Here is a 23,347-nt window from a genome sequence, read left to right on the forward strand (position 1 = left end):
CGGGTATCATGGAATTGCTTGTGGCCATCTGCACACTCAGATATCATGGAATTGTTGATGGCCACCTGCACACTCGGGTATCATGGAATTTCTGGTGGCCACCTGCACACTCAGGTATCATCGAATTGCTTGTGGCCACCTGCACACTCAGGTATCATGGAATTGCTTGTGGCCACCTGCACACTTGGGTATCATGGAATTGCTTGTGGCCACCTGCACACTTGGGTATACTGTGAGTGCTGAGTGCGCATGTCCCAAGCTGCAGTGCCAAGCAGGATGTAGTAGCTATTTCGGCGTCCATATTGCCGTTATAAAGCTGTGGTTTATTTTCAAGGCCGTCCCTCGAACAAGGCGGCCGACGCTGGCTCATGCCGGCAATAATGTATTTGCACGTGTGGACAGGCAAGTCGGGAATATTGTCACCGTGGAATGAAATGATCAATCCGTGCATGTCCCATTGGCTCTGATTTGTACTTACAAATCTCACATTCTCACTATAGTGCGGGAGCCCAGAAACATTTGTTTCACATCTCGAGTACAAAAGGTTTGAGGCCTGGAATATATGCATCTATGATAGGAGACCCCAAAAAGGCAATTCTTAAGTTCTGCAATTCTGCACAGCAACCAGGGGGCGCCACCAAAGACCCCTAAATGTGACTCTTAATTCACAATTTGAGTACATCTTTCAAACTTGTCTTAAAATGTTCTCTATAGGAGTGGAAATCAGAATTCCCAATTCTTAAGTTTTCAATTTGTGTATTAGGTCGCTTAAGAACGACCTAATTAATGCTAATTAACGCTAATTAGCATTTTTAATTCACAATTTGAGTACATCCATGAAACATATGGCAATGTATTCCTTAGGTCATCCTAAATCAAGATCAGTCATTCTTAAGTATCCATTTCATGTATTAACCCACTTAAGAATGCACACTGACAAAAAGGAGAAACATAGATTGTATACAAACACAATGTTTTATTTTTTTATAAACTACACAAAAATGTACTTAGTATGCATGAATTATGCTTCAAAATCAGATCATAGTAAGTCATGTAGTAAATTGGCGTCCTGGTTCTACCGCCCATCAACAATTAAATCTCAAATCTCGGAACAAAAAACAATTTTTAATGTTAATTTTATAAAAATTAATACCTAATGTCTAACTTTTACTCCATTAGCGATATTGCTGTTTTATCTCTGACTATCGCTTATAAACTATTTAACATGTTTAAGCTAATTACCCTGAACTAAAAACAAATTTTAATGTATGTAAAAACTCAACTAACTATATCAACGAAAAATTATTGAATTTATCTCAAACATCAACATGATTGTATATATGTTGTTTTATCCAACATTCCTAACATTATTTTGCTTAAAATTTCAAAAACATTACAAATTCCCTGTCAGGATGCTTTGGATATGTACCGTACTGAATATAATCGTATGAACAGGTTTGGTCGATTGTAAACCTACACATCACCATCATCACCATCTCCTTCAACGTCCTCTTCATCAGAAGATGACTGCGCTAGGACCTCATCATCGTCAGCATCAGCTAATTCTTCATCATCTGGAACGAGCGACTCCGGAAGTTGGTCTCCCTCAAACCAGATGGGTTTATATTGATCTCCCACTAGTTGAGGTTGAAACTGCCATGACAGCAGATGCTTCACGTTCTTCATCAGGTGCTGGCACATTTTGGTACAGAATACCCATGGTATCGTGCAGCGAATTGGCTCCAGACATGGTTTGAGTCATCTCATCGAAATTGTCGAAGGCTAATCCGACTGGTTTACCTACGACTGTTCCTTTTGGACAAGCAAGCTTCTGTTCTTGAATGGATTCAGCTGTGGCAGTTTCAACTTCTTCCAATGTGTTGTAGCTTAAACAGTGACCAAACCTGTTCAGGACTTGAACCATTTTTTTACTGCCAGTGACCGACTTAACACTCATACCAAGAGCTACATGTTTTGCAGGTTTTGCGCGACCCCGTTGTACAATGAACAAGGCATCCTGACTAGACGAATTTGCGCGGCGCTTTACTGACTCTGTATATCGCTCTGGTTTTAGCCCTCCGTACAAAATATTGAAAAAATCTACTACAAGTTTTGGGGGTGACGAGTCCCCGTTTCTTAAATCCTCCAATGTCGGACATTCAGGAAGGTCGACCTTTTCAACCTTGAGCAACTGGTTGCGCAAAAGCAATGCTGCTTTGGCGATTGTTCTCTCATCAGTAGATGTGTAATCATATACAACACGAATTGCATCATCTGCGGTTTCTGCATTATATAAGATGTTTCCAAGCCTTTTCCCAAGTGAACTCTGTATCTTTATGCGCGCTTTGAAGTGACTCATCAATGTCCTAGAGAGGCTGAAGGCGCTTCCCCTGGGCGTTTCTGCGGATGCCGAACAAATATCAAGATAACGTTCATATACAGAATTAAGAAGTTCAGGTCTGTTGTCTATTATTACAGATTGCTCAATGTATGCAAAAATGTCCAACACACTGGTCTCAGAAGGCGTTTTTGTTTCACGTGTGTCCTTTTGGGAAACTCGATTGGCTGACAACAAATACGCACTTTTACATGAATGATGGTAGTGGGCCTCCTTGGCAATTAAATCCGTATCAACTACTTTTGGAATAACCTTACTGTCATTTAATGTCTTTGCTGCATTTTGGATCGATACACCGGCTTCAATGGTTTCACATCTTCCCAACAGTTCGACGCTTCCACCTTTGAGTCGTTTTATCTTTTTCTCACAGAATAGACAAACAGGTGGCAAAATCCCGGCAGATGATGTAGAAGGTGCCGACTCCTTGGATGGACGTAAATGTGGGGCATTGCTACGGTGAACATCACTGGCGGCTTTAACAGGCGGCGTTTGGGATGAGATGGCGGTAAAGTTCTTGTAACAAGAAACATGGTAACCATCCATTTCAGCAGGAGACGTAGGCAATCTCTGAACTACACCACAATAGACAGAGTCCTGGAAATGTTGCTTTTGCCGTCTATTAGCTGCTGCTGTTTCTACTGCTTCCCATTGCGTATCCTTGAAAGGTAGAACGTCTGGACGAGCTTTCTTGTCTGCACTGCGTTGGATGTGAAGAATACATCTGCGTTCCAATGATGAAACAGTAGGCTGGACAGTAGGCTGGACAGTAGGCGTAGTATTGGTGGCCGATTCCATGGTTGCATGTTTCAAATCATTGTCTGAAAAATAAAATCACAGCGGGTGGTCAGTGAGCATGGCGAGTCAGTCAGTTTTGGTCAGTGAAATCCAAAAGAAGTTATTTCAAATTTTGAGGCAATAAGTCATTATTTTCTACTCAGCTGTGGTTCGAACCTGAAATCGGTATGCATACAGAACTTTGGATACCCTCATCTGCCTGGACATTTCCTGCGCGCCACCTAGGCCTAGGGCTACATAATTCTGTATCGGCCCCGAATGCTTATTAGGCCTACAGCATAGTATTGTTTGTTGGGTTAGGGTTAGGGTTGGGTTAGGGTTAGGGTTGGGTTAGGGTTAGGGTTAGGGTTACCATGTTTCTTGTTACAAGAACTTTACCGCCATCTCATCCCAAACGCCACCTGTTAAAGCCGCCAGTGATGTTCACCATAGCAATGCCCCACATTTATGTCCATCCAAGGAGTCGTCACCTTCTACAACCTCTGCCGGGGTTTTGCCACCTAACCCCAAACCCTAACCCTATTTGTTGACTTACCTAAGCAGTGATCTAGGCATTGCAGGCAACATCAGACATTCTGCAGCCGATTCAGAGAATCTATGGAGGGAAAGAGCAGGAGATTCCCCATGATTAGGTCCTATGATAAACCGACAACTCCCTCTACAGGGTGTCCCAGAAAGTTCGTCCCTCAAGATAGTGTCACAAACCTGGATTGATAATGTGTTAATATTTCCCTTTAAGTCACTGGTTATTATTCCCCAAACAATGTTGTATATTGGTCCCAGTTATTCACTGCAGGACAGTCATTTCTGTAGAGAGGCACTTCCTGTTTAGGGTGTAATTGGCTCAAGTTAGGGAAGAAGCCTCCCCATTGGCTGGGAGGCCAAAACTCCTTCCTTAACCAAAACTGAACACCCTCGATCCGGCCAGCCAGACAGGTGTGTGCATGCTCAGCACTGGTGTGGGTGTCTACTTGGGGCCTGCCCTCAGGTCAGCACTCCAGCCCCTCCCTTGCATATAAGGGAGGGCCAGCCAGGGAGTGGAGGGGGGATAGCAGCCAGTGACAACCCAAATTCCGTTACAATACTGACTGCATTCTTAAGTGGGTTGATGCATGAAATGGACACATAAGAATTGCTGTTCTTGATTCACGATGATCTACTGAACAGTTTGGGACCAATTTGAAAGATGTACTCAAATTGTGAATTAACACTCACCTTGCCAGGGACGGGGTCAATGAGTACATTTTGCGTTCTTAAGTGGGTTAATACATGAAATGGATACTTAAGAATGACTGATCTTGATTTAGGATGACCTAAGGAATACATTGCCATATGTTTCATGGATGTACTCAAATTGTGAATTAAAAATGCTAATTAGCGTTAATTAGCATTAATTAGGTCGTTCTTAAGCGACCTAATACACAAATTGAAAACTTAAGAATTGGGAATTCTGATTTCCACTCCTATAGAGAACATTTTAAGACAAGTTTGAAAGATGTACTCAAATTGTGAATTAAGAGTCACATTTAGGGGTCTTTGGTGGCGCCCCCTGGTTGCTGTGCAGAATTGCAGAACTTAAGAATTGCCTTTTTGGGGTCTCCTATCATAGATGCATATATTCCAGGCCTCAAACCTTTTGTACTCGAGATGTGAAACAAATGTTTCTGGGCTCCCGCACTACTATGTCTTTCCGTAAAGACCGACTGGACAACCCTCCCATCCACTTTCTCAACAATCCTCTCCAAGAAGTTCTGTCGCACAGGCTTTTGGGTCTCACTATCTGCCATGATCTTTCTTGGGAAAACCACATTTACAAGCTGGCCTCCAAAGCCAGTCGCCGACTGGGCATCCTCCATCGTGCGAAGTCCTTCCTTGGCACACCTGAGCTCCTCACCACATACAAGGCTTTCATCCGCAGCTCAATGGAATACTGCTCTCCCCTCTGGGCCGGTGCTCCTGCCTCACACCTAGCTCGTCTTCACGCTGTTGAAACCAAAGCGTTCAGAATCATTGGAATCTCCCACGATGAAGCTATCTCTGAGGGCCTTTCACTCACTCACCGCAGGCAGGTAGGTGGTCTTTCTGTCTTCTACCGACTCCTCTCCGGCCTTGCTCCTCCAGCTCTCTCTGTGCTCTGTCCCCCAAATATTCCTACAGGTCGCACAAGATCTGCCAGCAACCCTCTTGTGGTTAAACTGTCAAAATCAAGACTCTCTGCTCACCTTCACTCTTTCATTTCCCTTTTCTCCCGCCTCTGGAACAAACTCCCTCACTCTCTTCAATCCCACTCCTCCCTCCAGGTCTTTAAAACAGCTGTTCACCACCATCTCTTATGGAAAACCCTCCCATCCAAAACCTTGATCTTTTCTACCCCCGCTAATTTTCACCCCAGATATTTTTTTTTTTTGAAATTCCAACTTCTTTCCTGGAAGTCCATGCAGTGTCCATATGTTTTATACCTCTCCCACCTCCCCTCCTTTTATACCTCTCCCACCTCCCAACACAGTTTTATACCTCTCCCACCTCCCCCCAAGCCCTCTCCCTCCCACAGTTCTCCTGATGTCCTTGCTCTCAAATGTTGTGTTTATGTCCTTCCCCCTCTATCCTCATCTTGTCCAGCGCTCCCCTTATTTTGTGTTTTGTGTGTCGGTTTGACTTTTTGTGTGATTAATGTTAGCTCTTTCACGAGCCTCGATGTTGTATACAAAAAAAAAAAAAAATCTTCAGATACATTTGGGGCATCTTCAGATACATATAGGGCATCTTCAGATATATATAGGGCATTTTCAGATACATATAGGGCATCTTCAGATATATATAGGGCATCTTCGGATACATATAGGGCATCTTCAGATATATATAGGGCATTTTCAGATACATATAGGGCATCTTCAGATACATATAGGGCATTTTCAGATACATATAGGGCATTTTCAGATACATATAGGGCATTTTCAGATACATGGGGCTGCCGAAGCAATTTCTTGTCTGTTGGACACAATCCTGGACAGGTCGCCACTCCGACACAGGATGATACCCGAATGGATCATTCATCCCAGTAAGCTGGTACTCATTTTTCCGACCTGGGAAGGATGACAGGTTGAGTCAACCCACCTGGTGTTAATTCAATGGCATGACAGGGGCTTGAACTCAGGACCTACCTTGAGATCTTAAGCCAGACACCTTAACCGTTAAGCCAAATCATAAACCTGGAATCATTGTAAACCTGTTATAAATTTATATAAAATAACGACTCCTTTGTGCAAAGACTATGAAATGTTTGTCTTTTGTGTCTGCATCATGTGGACCCTTTAATGGCTTCGAGACCAGAAGATGCATCTTTTCCAACGGAATATTCCCGTCGTTTTGTCGTTCCCCTGAATGGTTTAATCACAGCACAGGTGTCCCGTTGTACCCTCGTGATTGATTAAATCAGAGTACGGGACGCGCAGCCTGCACAACCCCATTACACGTGACTCTGCTGGGAGTAGCCAACGGCTCTCCATGGTGGGCCTCACGGACTATCAGCCTGAATAGAATAGTGGATGGGGCGGGGGCGAGAAACGATGTGTTTAATTTTCTATATTGCCCACGTTTTAGCGTTTGTGCACCTGTAAATTGGTCTTGCGGTGTGAAATGGAGTCTGACCTCATCTTGATGATGGATGGCCTTATTATACCTGGCTATAACAACATCCCAGTAATGTTATACCTGGTGGGTCCTCTTATTTTGAAGTACACGGGAATTAATGTTGTAGAATATGTTATTGCATCTTCTGTGTACTCTACAACATTTTATGTACCTCTTCTGAAGCCACCTGATACCATTGAGGTAACCAGCAAAGGTAACCAATTATTGGGGTTTTTGCACGTAAATAAAACTCTTTTAAATTCGAGAGAACCTAAAGTCTCCTCGTTACACCTACGTCGTTTTCTGTTGTCCCTTTGTAAATGAAAATTAACCTCGTCTCTTCTTTTCCAACTTCCAGCTGATACCAACGGACAAGTCAATGGAATTTGGGCGCCATTTCCGCATCCGCCATTATGCTGGTGACGTCACGTGAGTTTCTGTGGTTACTTTTATTTATTTATTTTCCTCATATCGCACGAGTTTAGTTACCACGTCTCGATGGTTTAACGTCCTGATCAAGGTGTAAGCCAGAGACCTTAAATGCAAAACGTTAGACTTACGTACACCTGTGCGATGCGTCGTCACAAAATGCTGACGTCATGATGCCAGCGGAGAATCGATCAATTGTTTGCGTAACTTTTGTGCTGCAGGTACAGTGTGGAAGGTTTCATTGACAAGAACAAAGACCCACTTTTCCAGGACTTCAAGCGCCTGATGTATAACAGGTAAGGTTCTTGTTTATCGGCCTAGCCCTAGTGTCTCATTCGATGCTGAAGGTAACCCATTTACACGGCATTATTAATATCTTGCTATAATTCACCAAATGTCCGTCTGTCCGTCTGTCCGTTCGAAGGTACCGCAAAAACGGCTCAACCGATCGCAACGATATTTTGGGTGGGTATTCCTGGCACCCCTGGGAGTAAAATAGGCTATATTGTTTTTCCAAGTTTTCCAATTTTCCAGTTTTTCCAAACACGATGGAATAATATTTACCGATATGAACAGTGATGTAGCTTTTATTGAAATTCTACAAATACTGTTTAGATTTTGATGACGATTACGAACCTGCAGCGAATGCGGAAATGGACAGATGACGGCAATGTGCGGGTTTGATAATATCCAAATACAACCGTCATTCAATCGTAATGTTAAATCGTTAAACGTTAATCGTGTTAATCGTTTTGTTAAAGTATCAATTGATGATTGGAATTGAGTGAATACAATTACGATTTTGAATTCGTAATTGTATTCACCCAACCGTACGGAACTTCACATCAGGATTTAAATATTTGTTTATGTCACGAATGTTGTTAAGTTTATTTTTTATATTAATGCTATTTAATTTGTGATTGGAGATTGGATTTGCTGTTTGGAATGAAAAAAGAGATATCGAGTTCAAGTGAATGACGAAATACCGTGACGGTTTCTACTTTCTAAACGTGAATTCGTGGATCGCCATGTGCAGATTCGCCATTGGCTGGGTATGGAACAAACGTACCTGTTTGTTTGCAAACGGGTACGTTTTTCATGGAAGTCCTTCACGAACTTGCTGTCCATGTCTGACGTGCGACTGAAGGTGCTACAGGAATGTGGAATTTATTGGTTTCATGCTTTAGCATTTGCCGTTTCTGCATTGTCTGTTTGCTTCTGGCCTCCCAACCATACGTAGCATGGGTACCTCACTAGTATGTATAATATGGTGAGGTGATCTTTCAATTGGAATGCCAACATCTTGGAGCTGATACATATGTGGGAGCATATATCAAAAGCACGAGAACAATTTGGCTTGTGTTTGATGGACAATCGCCGCATGGCGACGGAATGCTGATTGTAGTGGTTTTGGATTTTGGTGCCGACAGTTCCAATCCTGTGCTGAAGGAGATGTGGCCCGAAGGCAAGCTGAGCATCACGGAAGTGACCAAGAGACCGCTCACCGCCGGTACTCTCTTCAAGAACTCCATGATTGCTTTGGTGGAGAATTTGGCGAGTAAGGTGAGTTCGCCCTGCTCTTCCTGGTTTTACGGGTCACTGGCCGGATAGATACAGGTCGTTTGATAACAACTCTGTTTAACTTGGATGTGATGAAACTCAAGTTTGAGACCAATGTTTACCGGAACCATCTTTTTCCCAATGTCCATTGTACGGTCTCCTTCTCCTTGCCACAATTGTCATTGTAACAGTGAGGTTAATGTTTGCCTTATTGAAAAGGTTTTCGGACGCCCGTTGCTCTTGTTGCTGTAACTCGGTAGAAGGGCTTCCACACTGCCCAAGCATGACGTCATTTCTCTGTGAGATTTGCGGATGGGCCAACTCGTCGGATTAAATAATTCCTCCAGAACTCTCATGTTGGTATTATTAATTTTATTAGTATTAATAGTATAAAGCCCGTCAAAAATGACGGGTTGGAACAGTTTTTGAAGGTACAGCCATATGAGCATGCCAAAGTCTGAAGTATGGGCCTCGTGTCAGGTGTGCTTATATCATATTTATTTGTTAGACATCCTACAGACGAAAATGAACACTCGTTTTACTCTGCCCACATTGCACATCATGTGCAGCAAATTTCACCTCCTTGTGCTTTATATTTATTGTGATTTAAAAAATACCGCTTCTGTACACCGACCTTGAGGCTCAGTTTGCAAGCCACCATCTACAATTCCAATGTAAGAGGCATAATTACTCTTCTTTTGGGTCTTCGGAGTCCTTGGGGTCTTTTGTGTCCTGGGGTCTTTTGTGTCCTCTGGGTCATTTGGGTCTTTGGGGTCTTTTGGATCTTCAGTGTCTTCAGCAGCTTTTGGGTCTTTTGGTTCTTTTGGTTCACCTGTGTCTTTTGGGTCATTAGAGTATTTTTGGTCCTCGATCTGGATCTTTGGGGTATTTAAGTGTTTTCGGGGTATTTTGTGTCTTAGGGGTAATTTGGGGTCCACTGGGTCCTCATGGTCTTTAAGGGTCTCCGGGGTCTTTTGGATTGTTTGGGCATTTGGTGTCTTCGGGTCTTTAAGGGTCTATGGGGTAGTTTGGGTCTTTTCGGTCTTCTGGGTCTTTTCAATCTTTTCGGTCTTCAGGGTTTTTTGGGTCTTCTTGGTCTTTAAGGATCTTTTGGATATTTTGGGGCTTGGGGTCTTTTTGGTCTTCTGGGTCTTTTCGATCCTTTCAGTAACCAGGATATTTTGGGTCTTCGGGCTCTTTTCGGTTTTTTTAATTATTTGGGTCTTCGGGCTCTTTTCAGTTTTTAAAGTTATTTGGGTCTTCAGGTCTTTGGGGTATTTATGGTCTTTGAGGGTCTTTGGGGTATTTTGTGTCTTCAGGGTTTTTTGGGTTTTGTGGTCTTTTGGATCTTTAAGGGTCTTGGTGTCTTTGGGTTATTTTGGGTTTTCAGGGGCTTCTTGGTCTTTTAAATCCTCTGGGTCATTTGGGTCCTTGGGGTCTTCAGGGTCTTCATGGTTTTGGGGTGTTTTGGGTATTTAATGGTTTTTGGGGTATTTTGGGTCTTTGGGGTATTTTGGGTCTTTGGGGTATTTTGGGTGTTTAACAGTCTTCACGGTCGTTTTGGGTCTTTGGGGTGTTTAAGGGTCTTTGGGATATTTTGGGCCTTTTGGGTTTTTAACAGTCTTGAAACAGTCTTCATTGTCTTTGGGGTCTTCAGGGTATTTTGGGTGTTTGGGGCCCATAGGTCTTCAGGGTCTTTTGTGTCTTTGCTGTATTTTGGGTCTTCAGAGTCCTTGGGGTATTTTGGTTCCTCTGGGTCATTTGGGTCCTCAGGATTGTTTGGGTCTTTTGGATCCTCAGGGTCTTTTGGGTCTTTCGGGTATTTTGGGTGTTTGGGGTCCATTGGGTCTTCAGGGTCTTTTGGATATTTTGGGTGTTTGGGATTCATTGGGTCTTCAGGGTCTTTTCAGTCTTTTGGGTTTTTGGGGTCCTCAGGGTATTTTGGGTCTGTTGAGTCTTCATGGTCTTTAACAGTCTTCAGGGTGTTTTGGGGTTTTTGGGTCCATTGGGTCTTCAGGGTCTTTTGTGTCTACGGGGTATTTTGGATCTTCAGAGTCCTTGGGGGTCTTCTGAGTCCTTGGGGGTATTTTGGGTCCTTGGGGTTGTTTGGGCCTTTTGGATCCTCGGGGTATTTTGGGTCTTCGGGGTATTTTGAGTCTTCAGAGTCCTTGGGGTATTCTGGGTTCTTGGGGGTCTTTTTCTTCATGGTATTTTGAGTCTTTAACAGTCTACAGGGCATTTTGGGTGTTTGGGGTCCATTGGGTATTTGGGTTCTTCTGGGTCCTTGGGGTCTTTTGGGTCCTCAGTCTTTTAGGTCTTTTAACCGGTTGACACACAGTCGTGTTCAAAGATTGCCCCTTAAACACCCCCACTCAAATCCCTCCTAAAGCACAACTCAAAGCCTTTAAAACCTAGCCTAATGAAGTGGGACACACACACACACACACACACACACACACACACACACACACACACACACACACACACACACACACACACACACACACACACACACACACACACGCACACACAGTGTTTTATATGGTAGATTAGTATTATTAGTATTATTTTACACTCGCAGAGTACCCACTGCACGGGAGATCTTGTTCCAAGTGCCCAACACACATCCATTTATTTGGGCAGTGTATAGGCAACAGACCACTGTCTGGATCGCTCTCCAAAATAAAGAAATAACCCGGGTTATATACATTAACCAAAACATGCCTACTACTTATGTGCATAAATAATACATCGTGGTTATATAGCTCGGATAATTCCAACCCCACTGGCCCATAGTCTGACACCAGAGGCCTGAAGCCTGACGTTCATACCTGACGTTCATACCTGACGTTCATACGTAGTCGCCTCACTGATCTGTATATACTACTGGATAGAGCATCGGCCAATAGGCTTGTACAAAGCTGTGAAGCCGGCGCGCGACAGCGGCGGCCATCTTGCCACTCGCACAAGGAGGCGCGGCCTGTGTCAGTTCCTGGCGTTTGCACAACTGTGGAATGAACTACCTCGTAACATCGCAACTGAAAGTCACTCAACAAGCTGTTTTAGAAAGAAACCTAGATTATATGTGCAAAATTTTCAGAAATATACTTTGTAAATATATACAAAGTGTCATTTTCCAAACTCAATGATTGACAGACAATGTATATGTTTATGTATTTGGCACGCCAATGTTCTCTTGTAATATCCTTTCGTTTTATTGTTCTTAACTCTCAATGTAATTCTTCAAATTAATGTTTATTTGTACGTTCCAGGTTAGCAGCTCGAAAACTCAATTCTGATTGATTTTTTTGCCAACCTTCCTCACAATTTCAACGCAAATTTCTTGTCCATGTTTGTGTTTTTCTCAAATAATTCTCGATTTAAGTATGAATTTAGTGTATAATCCAAATTGCTTGAGAATAAAGCATTATTATTAAAATTTACTAATTTTTCAAAGATTTTATCATCCTTGATACAATAAATTAGTCCACAATTTAAGGGCATTGTGGTCAACGCTGTTCTCACGGAATACTTTCTCCAGGATGTCGATATGTGATGGTTTCAATGTTGGGTCATTTACTCATTCTATGTCAAGAATTTATCAGTTGACAACAAACAAAGTCTTCTGAAAGACAAATGAAACATAAAAAGCTTAAAGTTGGAATAAAAAGGCACCTTTTATTACAAAGCCTCAATTAATAATAATAATATTGACCGACATATGTAGTGTGCCCTTTTCAGAAAGGCTCAACAAAAGAAACAAACATTTTGTCACCAAAATCATCATTGAACAAGTGTCCAGTTTGTTCTTGTGGTAATGCGTTTGATTGGCGACCGCCAGGTCAGGGTTTCGACACCCTCTGTCGTGGGTATGTTTCACACTTCATCTCATTACCCAGACAGTTCTCTGGCCCGGTTTGGCACACGGATTGCAGAAATGTGGCCTAAAGTCCCACACGTTTCATTTCGCTCAGATACTGATGTAGGAGGTATGCCCGACTTCCTCTGGGAATGGTTCCACAGTGTGGGTGCCACGTCGGAGAAGGCACGACCACCAAAAGTCACCGCCACATGTCGTTTCACAGCAAGCGGGTAATCCCTAGACTAGACAGCACCACAGCCGACATGCCTGACCGAACACTGCAGTGAACAACCAGAGGATTAGCCGGAGTACTGTCACACCACCGAGCGAGCATTATCCATTCAGTTCACTCAAGACTCATTGTTGCTTCCCAGTATTCTTTCACAGAACAAATTTGCACAAAGAAACAATCCAGATCTAAACAATTATCCTACAATATAATCCACATTTGAAGTAAAATTGATCCACATATTCAGATGATATGGTGACAAATGCGATGATGCACAGGATACAAAAAGCACAAAATGCTGACATTTGAAGGAGCCAAAAAGAGCAGCCTGTCAGTGCTCCATTGTCTCCCAGTTGCAAACAACAAACACAAAGAAGAGAATACAGTCAATACACTATTTGAAATCACTTGTTAGTCACAAGCATTGTCACAAGCAGCTGCTCTTGTTTTGGAGCATTCTTTCCATTATTCCAGAAGGAACATCAGAGAAGGTCTTTGCCAACTGGTCAGCTCCATTCTCAGAGAGCAGCTGCTCATCACGAAGTGCTTGAACAACTGTGGTCAAAGATTTGACTTTCCTCCGGCAGCGACGTGATTTCTGCTGTGTCAATTTGAGCTTTTTCTTGACGCTACAAAGATTGTCATGCACAGAGTCCAGTTTACGTTTCACACTCCGTGGACTGGCAGTTACAGCATATGTGTGATCAGCACCAGTCGTTGCTGCAAGCTTTGATGGGCTGGTGATGATTGATGTACTGGGTGTGTTGTCCAGTGGCTCTTGCAGATTGACCGGTGCTTCTTGCGGGAAAGACCGTGGTTTGGGTGGCTTTCGCTTCCTTTCATCCTGGAAATCCATCAGAATAATAGATCAGAATTAATTATGAACGAAGAAATTATACAAGATTATTTATTTGGGATGTTCTTGAGAAAAGAGATGGTGGAAAAGTATTGATAAGTTGCTGATGTTGATATGTTTGCAAAATTTATATATTTGACACATCAATTGGCATGTAAGTAGACAAGTGTGAAAATCACTGCTGGCAGTGACAGCTACAACATGACACTATTTATATCTCAGTTACTCCACCACAACATGAAACTCTTGTGTTATGTACCTTCTGCAGGTGGGTCGGAAAATCAAATATGGTTGGCAGGGAATTTTCTCGGAGTCTTGTGGTCTGACCTGTCCTGTCAAAACATGAGTCATCAAAGTGGTCTGAGTAAAGGACAGACTTCTTTGAAGGTTTCCATTTGTCACGTTTGACATTCACAACCCATTTCTGGAGAACATCTGGACGACTGAATGGAAATCTGAAAAAAATATTTTCAAGAAATTAGCCGATAGTCATGAAAGTACAACTCGAAGCAACAATTTACAACATATTCAATATGTAAGGCTCAACATACTAGCCATATAAACACTCAATTACCATGTACTTATACAGAATCAGTTATTGGTTTCAAAGTTTAACTGCATTGAGTTTTGCAACTTAGAATCATCCAGGGTACACATTATTAGACGGGACCATGCTATTTATACTCGTCCTCGATAACTATATATAGATAAAGACTTTGGGTCAAACTTAGCCCTGAGGGACCGCATATTGATGAAATATGTCCCGGCTCAGTGACTTTGCGCACTCTGCGGTTGAGTCAAACTAGTTCTGAAGTTCAGTAGTTGAAACTTTAATCCAGATCGCGGTTGTGCAAACATCATAATTTAACATTCAAATTCAACGTTTTTTAAATAAAACATTCTCAAATAAATGTTAATTTTCAGTACTTACAGATGAAATGTCTTTCCACATCCTCGTATTTGTCTCTTTGTGCAATTAATAGCAGCACAAGCCGGCATTTCATAATACGTTGGCGGAGCGTGTTGACGAAAAAATTATGCGAGTGGCAACATGGCGTCCAGTGGCCGGGCGCTGACTTCAACTCAAGAGCCCGACCCGCTATCCAGTAGTATATACAGATCAGTGAGTCGCCTCCGCAAGGCCAATGGCGCCCATCTGCTCCAACCTTTTTGATATTTGAATGAAGTGGAAACTTGTACAGAGGGCATGGAGATTGTGAATATGATACTTCTGAAGATGTCTTTTCAGCTTACAATAGCACAAAAATGGCAGACGTATGGCTTTTTTTTCAGGTTACAATTGTGCATGGCCTCATGCAGGCTATCTAACCAATGGATGCACATACACACATACATGCATACACACATACATGAATACATGCATACATACACACATACATACATGCATCCAGGAATGTATGCATACATACATACACACATACATGCATACATACATGCACACATACATACATGCATACATCCATGCATACAGTAATACATTCATATGTACAGACATACATACACGAATACTTGCATATGTACATGCATACATACATACATACATACATGCATGCTTACAGACACTTGCTTCATGATATTTAAGAGTGTTGTTGCACCAACTGTTAAAGTGATTGGATGGCTCCTCCATGACGAGATGGCTCCTCAATGACAGGATATCTCCTCAGTGGCAGGATGGCTCCTCAATGACGGTATGGCTCCTTATTGACGGTATGGCTCATTATTGACGGTATGGCTCCTTACTGAGGGTATGGCTTCTCAATGACGGTATGGCTTCCCAATGACGTTATGGCTCCTCAATGACGTGATGGCTCCTCAATGACAGGATGGCTCCTTATTGACGGTATGGCTCCTTATTGATGGTATGGCTCCTAACTGACGGTATGGCTCCTTACTGACGGTATGGCTCCTTACTGACGGTATGGCTCCTTACTGACGGTATGGCTTCTCAATGACATGATGGCTCCTTGGATGTCTCCTGAATGACATGATGGCTCCTTGGATGTCTCCTGAATGACATGATGGCTCCTTGGATGTCTCCGGAATGATGTGATGGTTCCTTGAATGTCTTCTGAATGATGTGATGGTTCCTTCGATGTCTCCGGAATGATGTGATGGTTCCTTGGATGTCTCCGGAATGATGTGATGGTTCCTTGAATGTCTTCTGAATGATGTGATGGTTCCTTGGATGTCTCCGGAATGATGTGATGGTTCCTTGGATGTCTCCTGAATGACATGATGGCTCCTTGGATGTCTCCGGAATGATGTGATGGTTCCTTGAATGTCTTCTGAATGATGGGATGGCTCCTCATATGTCTCCTGAATGACATGATGGCTTCTTGTACTTCTGCTTAATGACATGATGGCTTCTTGTATTTCTCTTTAATGACATGATGAATGAATGAATGAAAATGAATGATCGTTTTAAGGCCATTTTCCCCGCTAGAGCAGGGGTTAGCCTTGCGGGCCCCATGACAATCATGGTTCCCTGTTTGAGGCAATGTTTTTATGGCCGGATGCCCTTCCTGACGCCAACCCTTGGTCGCCTCTTACGATGCGCATGGATTTTAATGACATGATGGCTCCTCATATGTCTGTTGAATGACATGATGACTCCTCATATGTCTCCTGAATGACATGATGGCTTCTTGCATGTCTCCTTAATGACAGGATGGCTTTTTGTATTTCTCTTTAATGACATGATGGCTCCTTGGATGTCTCCAGAATGATGTGATGGTTCCTTGGATGTCTTCTGAATGACGGGACGGCTCCTCGGATGTCTCTTGAATGACATGATGGCTTTTCGTATGTCTCCTGAATGACATGATGGCTCCTCGTATGTCTCCTGAATGACATGATATCAGAGTTGATATTATCTTTTGATGGAATTCAAGGGCATGTTGATTGAGAACCGTCTATAAAATAAACTAGTGCTGCTGCTATTTACGTTTTCATGAAGAAAAAATAAAAGGAAAATATCATGCAGAGCACGATACTTGCAAAATCCATCCCTCCCCAAAATACAAAGTTGCCATGGATACATCAAATTGTCCATTTCATTAAGATTAAAATTGACGATCTTGATCAAGGCTCGTGTCAATCTGATTACAATTGAAGATTTTACAGATGAAAATTGATGATATTAGAAGTTTGACCTTGAGTTGACCTTTTGACCTCAAAAATAGTTGGATTCCGAATTTAGTGATGTAATATGCAAATGCTGTTAAATTTTCAAGTCAATCGGATGAAAAATGACAACTTTAGAAATTCGACCTCAAGATTACCTTTTTTTTTTTTTTTTTTTTTTTGTATACAAGATCGAGGCTCGTGAAAGAGCAAACATTAATCACACAAAAAGACAAACCGACACACAAAACACAAAAAACAAGGGGAGCGGCAGACAAGATGGGGAGAGAGGGGGGAGGACACAAAAGAGAGGGGGAAGAAGGGGAAGGACACAAACACAACATTTGAGAGCAGGGACATCGGGAGGACTTGGGGGGAGGTGGGAGAGGATTAAAACATATGAACACTGCAAGGACTCTGGGGTGAATTACCGGGGGTAGAAAAGATCAAGGTTTTCGATGGGGGAAGATAAGAGATGGTGGTGAACAGCTGTTTTAAAGACCTGGAGGGAGGAGTGGGATTGAAGGGAGTGGGGGAGTTTGTTCCAGAGGCGGGAGAAAAGGGGAATGAAAGAGTGAAGGTGAGCAGAGAGCCTAGACTTTGGCAGTTTAACCATAAGAGGGTTGCAGGCAGATCTTGTGCGACCTGAAGGAATATTGGGGGGACAGAGCACAGAGAGAGCTGGGGGAGCAAGGCCGGAGAGGAGTCGGTAGAAGACAGAAAGACCACCAACCTGCCTGACCTTTGACCTCAAAATCAATCGGCTTCTATCATGTGGTGAAGTTTCGTGTAGATCGGTTTAAAATTGTGACCTGAAGGTGATTGACAAAAAAAAAACCACCTTTAGAGGCCATTTTTTCCCCGCAAGCGGGGGTTGGCCTTTTTCGGGGACCGTGGTTGTTGTTGTTTTTCGGTCCCCTTTTTGAAGCAATGTTTTACGGCCGGATGCCCTTCCTGCCGCCAACCCTTTTTGTCGCCTTTTACGACAAGCAGGGAATTACCAGTGAACTGGTACTCAATTAGCCGACCTCGGAAGGATGACAGGCTGAGTCAACCCCCCTGGCGTTAATTCAGCGATCGACCGGGATTCGAACCCAGGATCCTAGGATCCTAAGCCGGAACCCTAGCCGCTAGCCCAACACCAGCGATTCTGACAGACAGACATAATAATGCACAAGACCAATAGTCAGGTTCACTATGTTTTTTTCGTTCAAAATCATGGTAGATTAGCAAACCTATACATTTTTGGAAACGTTATTACATGGAAAATCTGAAAATCAATGTTTACATTTGCCAATTCCGACCAATTCGATTCGACCAATTCGACCAATCGACCAATTCCATTCGACCAATTCGACCATTCGACCAATCGCTTCGATCGACCATTCGATCGATTCGATTTGCCAATCAATTTGACCGACCTTTGCTTGTGTGGAACGGACTGTGAAAACGATGCGGACTATATTGTCGGATACGACACACAGGACAGTGATGACGAACTCTAAATGGCATATTCTGTAATCGTGTATGTTTGATGCCATTGACTGCCTGTGTATATTTTGTCATTGACTGCCTGTGTAGATGTGAAGTTATACTGACTGCATGTGTACATATGATTTTGCTGAACTGCCTGTGTATGTTTGGTGATATGAATTATTGTGACACATTTTGATGTTATTAACTGCCTGTACAAAATGATAACATGTATTTGATCATGCAACTTATCGCGAATATAAAGACAGTATTTTGCAATTCAAAACCTTTGATTCGTGTCTTACAATTCCCCATAGGACTAATTTGATACTTTCATTGGATTCCTTGTCCCTGAAAATATAGGTTTAGTATATTTTTTTAAGTTTTTAGGGTAATTCGAGGCAGAAATAGAACAAAATATGTATTTTACAGTGGCCATTTTGAAAATCCAAAATGGCCGCCATACAGGTATCTCTCCAAATGTAAACATTGATTTTTAGTTTCCTTATGCTATAACCTTTCCAAAAATGTATAGGTTTGCTAATCTACCATGATTTTGAACGAAATATAATTTATTGACATAGTGAACCTGACGACAACCGATATTGAAAAATCTTCGATTTTGCAAGTAAAAAATTCATGCAATTATTGACATTGACCTGGTGGTGGGTGGTTTGTGTGCAGCCACCCGGCTGCTGGTTGCATCATTTTTCTGTGGGCGCGTCTGCCGCTGATGCAATGCCTCTCTATAACCAGTTATCTGGTACTTATTTTGCACGACCTCAGAAGGATGACAGGCTGAGTCAACCCCACCTGCCATTAATTCAATGGGATTCAAACTCAGGACCTTAGGATCCCAAGCCCGCCGCCCTAACCATTAGGCCAACACCAGGTGATATTGACCTGGTTAAGAGGACATGATTGTTTTAGAAGCTCAGGCCAGACATCGCAGACTTGCACAAACCTGCACACGTTTTCAGCAGTTTTATATATGATGCTCGGAAAACAGAAGTTTCGTTTTTAGCCATTTCCCAAAACCAAACGTACATTATTTGAAGCCAAGCGCTGATGGCATTGGTTATTTTCGTTATGATGGCCTTTCCTTTTGGGATTTCATCATACTTGCATCTTCAGGATGTCTGTCCTTTCGCTCGCATTCACGACCTTTGAACCGATTGGCAGCTGCATAGCATCCGCCAAAATAACTCCAGCGGCGTGCTCAATTCGTTGGGCCCAGAGACTTGAATGTGGTTCATGATCTGGTCTCTTACGCCGAAAATTCCGTCGCTTTACAATAACCGTGGATGTATCTTGCTTTCCCTCTCCAGGAACCGTACTATGTGCGCTGCATCAAACCGAACGAAGCAAAGTCGCCGGTCTTGTTCGACGAAAAGCGTTGCCAGCATCAGGTCGAATACCTGGGCCTGCTGGAGAATGTCCGCGTCCGCCGTGCGGGCTTCGCCTCCCGTCAATTATACCCACGCTTCCTGCAGAGGTTCGTTTTTCCTTCCATTTACCTTACGCTGCAACTGCCAATAATTGTTTCATTCAATAATAGCACTTTACTACCCAGGTGAAGAAAAGCAGGGAAGTCATTAACCTTGAGTTTCCTCTTCGAAGGGTTCTCGGTTCAAGTTGTACAGAATATGTACTTGTAATGTCCCGTCTTTTGCGGAATGTCTGCAGAATATTAATGAATGGCCTTTGTATACCCAATTATCCACAGTTAATCTGGTTTTCAGCATTTCCACTTTTTTTGTTCAAACAGGAACCAAAACCAAGAGGAAAACAACAAACCCAAAGTTGTTTTCACATTCAACTGAAATATTTATTTTTAAATTTGAATACCATCAGCTTTCCATATTTTTCCAGCCATTCTTTTCCCTCATGGACGACCTGTTTTATTGGCCCAAAATATACGAACAATTATTTGACTCCAAGTCGTGCACTCCAGTCGAGGGTTCATTTCGCAAGTGGTGTTTTTAGCCATTTGATTGTTGCAATCAAACCCAAACAAGTTTTCAATCACTATTTGCCATAAACGCCAAGAATCCTCTTCCGTGGTTTATATTTTGTGCCTGATCAATATATTTTGCGCCTGATCAATATATTTTGTGCCTGATCAATATATTGTGTGCCTGATCAATATATTGTGTGCCTCATCAATATATTGTGTGCCTCATCAATATATTGTGTGCCTCATCAATATATTGTGTGCCTCATCAATATATTGTGTGCCTCATCAATATATTGTGTGCCTGATCAATATATTGTGTGCCTGATCAATATATTGTGTGCCTGATCAATATATCGTGTGCCTGATCAATATATCGTGTGCCTGATCAATATATCGTGTGCCTGATCAATATATCGTGTGCCTGATCAATATATCGTGTGCCTGATCAATATATCGTGTGCCTGATCAATATATCGTGTGCCTGATCAATATATTGTGTGCCTGATCAATATATTGTGTGCCTGATCAATATATTGTGTGCCTGATCAATATATTGTGTGCCTGATCAATATATTGTGTGCCTGATCAATATATTGTGTGCCTGATCAATATATTGTGTGCCTGATCAATATATCGTGTGCCTGATCAATATATCGTGTGCCTGATCAATATATCGTGTGCCTGATCAATATATCGTGTGCCTGATCAATATATTGTGTGCCTGATCAATATATTGTGCGCCTGATCAATATATTGTGTGCCTGATCAATATATTGTGTGCCTGATCAATATATTGTGTGCCTGATCAATATATTGTGTGCCTGATCAATATATTGTGTGCCTGATCAATATATTGTGTGCCTGATCAATATATTGTGTGCCTGATCAATATATCGTGTGCCTGATCAATATATTGTGTGCCTGATCAATATATCGTGTGCCTGATCAATATATCGTGTGCCTGATCAATATATCGTGTGCCTGATCAATATATTGTGTGCCTGATCAATATATTGTGTGCCTGATCAATATATCGTGTGCCTGATCAATATATCGTGTGCCTGATCAATATATTGTGTGCCTGATCAATATATTGTGTGCCTGATCAATATATCGTGTGCCTGATCAATATATTGTGTGCCTGATCAATATATCGTGTGCCTGATCAATATATCGTGTGCCTGATCAATATATCGTGTGCCTGATCAATATATCGTGTGCCTGATCAATATATCGTGTGCCTGATCAATATATCGTGTGCCTGATCAATATATCGTGTGCCTGATCAATATATCGTGTGCCTGATCAATATATCGTGTGCCTGATCAATATATTGTGTGCCTGATCAATATATTGTGTGCCTGATCAATATATTGTGTGCCTGATCAATATATTGTGTGCCTGATCAATATATTGTGTGCCTGATCAATATATTGTGTGCCTGATCAATATATTGTGTGCCTGATCAATATATTGTGTGCCTGATCAATATATTTTCTGCCTGATCAATATATTTTCTGCCTGATCAATATATTTTCTGCCTGATCAATATATTTTCTGCCTGATCAATGATAATATCTCCAGGATGGGCATTGTTTTTTTTTCACGTCATTCTTTCTCTATAACATTCTATAGTTGTTGGTCTGGTCTGTTTCATGCATTGTGGAGCATTACAATACAGATTATTTAATTTCTAATATACCTTTTCATTGCTATTAAGTATTTATTTAATTGTATATATTTAATTAATTTGGACATTGCTATTAAGTATCACTGTCCGACAGGATGGTACAGAGACATCACATTTACCTTTGAGCTGTCTTGTTTGGATTTGCGACCCGACTATAGACTGTAGGATTGGTGGCAACATTAATTGGTGGATCTTCAAGATCCCACAGTGTATTTCGTGAAGCATCGGTGATTTATTGTCAGAATCCTGAACGAATAATTACTAATTCATGCTTCCTTTAGTTGATCATCAATCTTGGCCAGCCAGTTGATGAAAGACTTGGAGAGAAGGATTGGGCCATTAAAGTAGTAGTAGTTCGGGTTATGGTTAAGGAATAAAATGAGGATATGAGACAGGCATGGTGGGTCAAATGTCCTTTATAATGTCCAGTTAAAAAACAACAACAATTGCATTTTCTTTTCAACGTGTGTTTTGCAAAAAGTAACAATGTACCATGACCACCTCTGATAAACGGTTTTGATTGTATTTTTTTTAAGCAGTAGAGCTTCGTATTCGGGCAGCTAAAGCACACAGAAGAGTAAAGTGTGATAAACCTGAAGAATAACAGAATCCTTGAGCTCAAACTCTTGATCATTGCTCTATTACACACAATGCTGAATGCAAACACGGTACTCTCGTGTGCAGGTACAAAATGACGTGTTCATATACCTGGCCAAATCACCTGATGGGATCAGACCAAGATGCTGTGCATAAGATCGTCGAGGAGCACGGGATGCAAAAGGACGTCGCTTATGGAAAGAGCAAAATCTTCATCGGCACACCACGTTCGCTGGTTATCCTGGAGCAAGAGCGAAATGCCATTATTCCCCGGCTCGTCGTCTTCATGCAAAAGGTCAGTTGGGCCATTGGGTAAAAGGGGCAGGATTAGTACATTGATTGCATGAGTAGGACATCTTAGAGGGCCTCCTCATTCGCTGTGATGATAAGTAGGTGTGTATGTCACTTCATTTTTGTGTCAATTTATTTTTGTGAGTTGTGATTCGAGGAATTAATCGTTTGTACTGAGGTTTCATTGTTTGAGCAAAACAATAGAGATTTTAACATGTTAAGAGATGTTTAACAGAGATCTAGGCTCATGAAAGATTCTAACTGACAGAGAGCAATGAGTTTCTAAACTGACAGAGAATAAAAGGGAACTGCACAGACCTTCATAAGTGAGTAGTTGAGTGGCAGGAATGGAAGGATGATTTTAAAACAATACTAGAAGGGAAGGGTGTCAGGTGGAGTAGTAGAGATTGGAGGTGGTTATGGGAGAAAGCATGAG

At 42.1% G+C, this 23,347-nt stretch overlaps 2 protein-coding genes across 5 annotated transcripts in view; one reads left to right on the forward strand and one right to left on the reverse strand.

Annotated features, from left to right (window-relative positions):
- LOC137429584 (unconventional myosin-Id) overlaps positions 1-23,347 on the forward strand; it is a 211,370-nt gene that overhangs the window by 82,002 nt on the left and 106,021 nt on the right. For all 3 annotated transcript variants that reach the window (XM_068119607.2, XM_068119608.2, XM_068119606.2), the window contains exons 12-16: positions 7,182-7,252; positions 7,474-7,548; positions 8,683-8,815; positions 19,705-19,871; positions 22,708-22,915. In XM_068119607.2, the coding sequence (XP_067975708.1) occupies positions 7,182-7,252; positions 7,474-7,548; positions 8,683-8,815; positions 19,705-19,871; positions 22,708-22,915 (654 nt within the window). The remainder of the gene's footprint in view (positions 1-7,181; positions 7,253-7,473; positions 7,549-8,682; positions 8,816-19,704; positions 19,872-22,707; positions 22,916-23,347) is intronic.
- LOC137429586 (THAP domain-containing protein 2-like) lies at positions 12,471-22,855 on the reverse strand. 2 transcript variants are annotated; one of them, XR_013623761.1, is made up of 3 exons: positions 22,745-22,855; positions 14,019-14,214; positions 12,471-13,747 (listed from the first exon to the last, which is right to left on the reverse strand). XR_013623761.1 is itself a non-coding variant. In XM_068119610.2 (3 exons), exons 1-3 carry the CDS (start codon positions 14,756-14,758, stop codon positions 13,331-13,333), a joined length of 681 nt encoding a protein of 226 aa, XP_067975711.2. In that variant the 5' UTR covers positions 14,759-14,881; the 3' UTR covers positions 12,471-13,330. The 2 variants fall into 2 exon arrangements, 1 of the variants encoding a protein (XP_067975711.2); XM_068119610.2 differs by lacking the exon at positions 22,745-22,855 and adding an exon at positions 14,691-14,881.

Source organism: Myxine glutinosa, chromosome 6, assembly GCF_964187855.1.
Source record: "Myxine glutinosa chromosome 6, kmMyxGlut1.1, whole genome shotgun sequence".
Taxonomy (NCBI): domain Eukaryota; kingdom Metazoa; phylum Chordata; class Myxini; order Myxiniformes; family Myxinidae; genus Myxine; species Myxine glutinosa.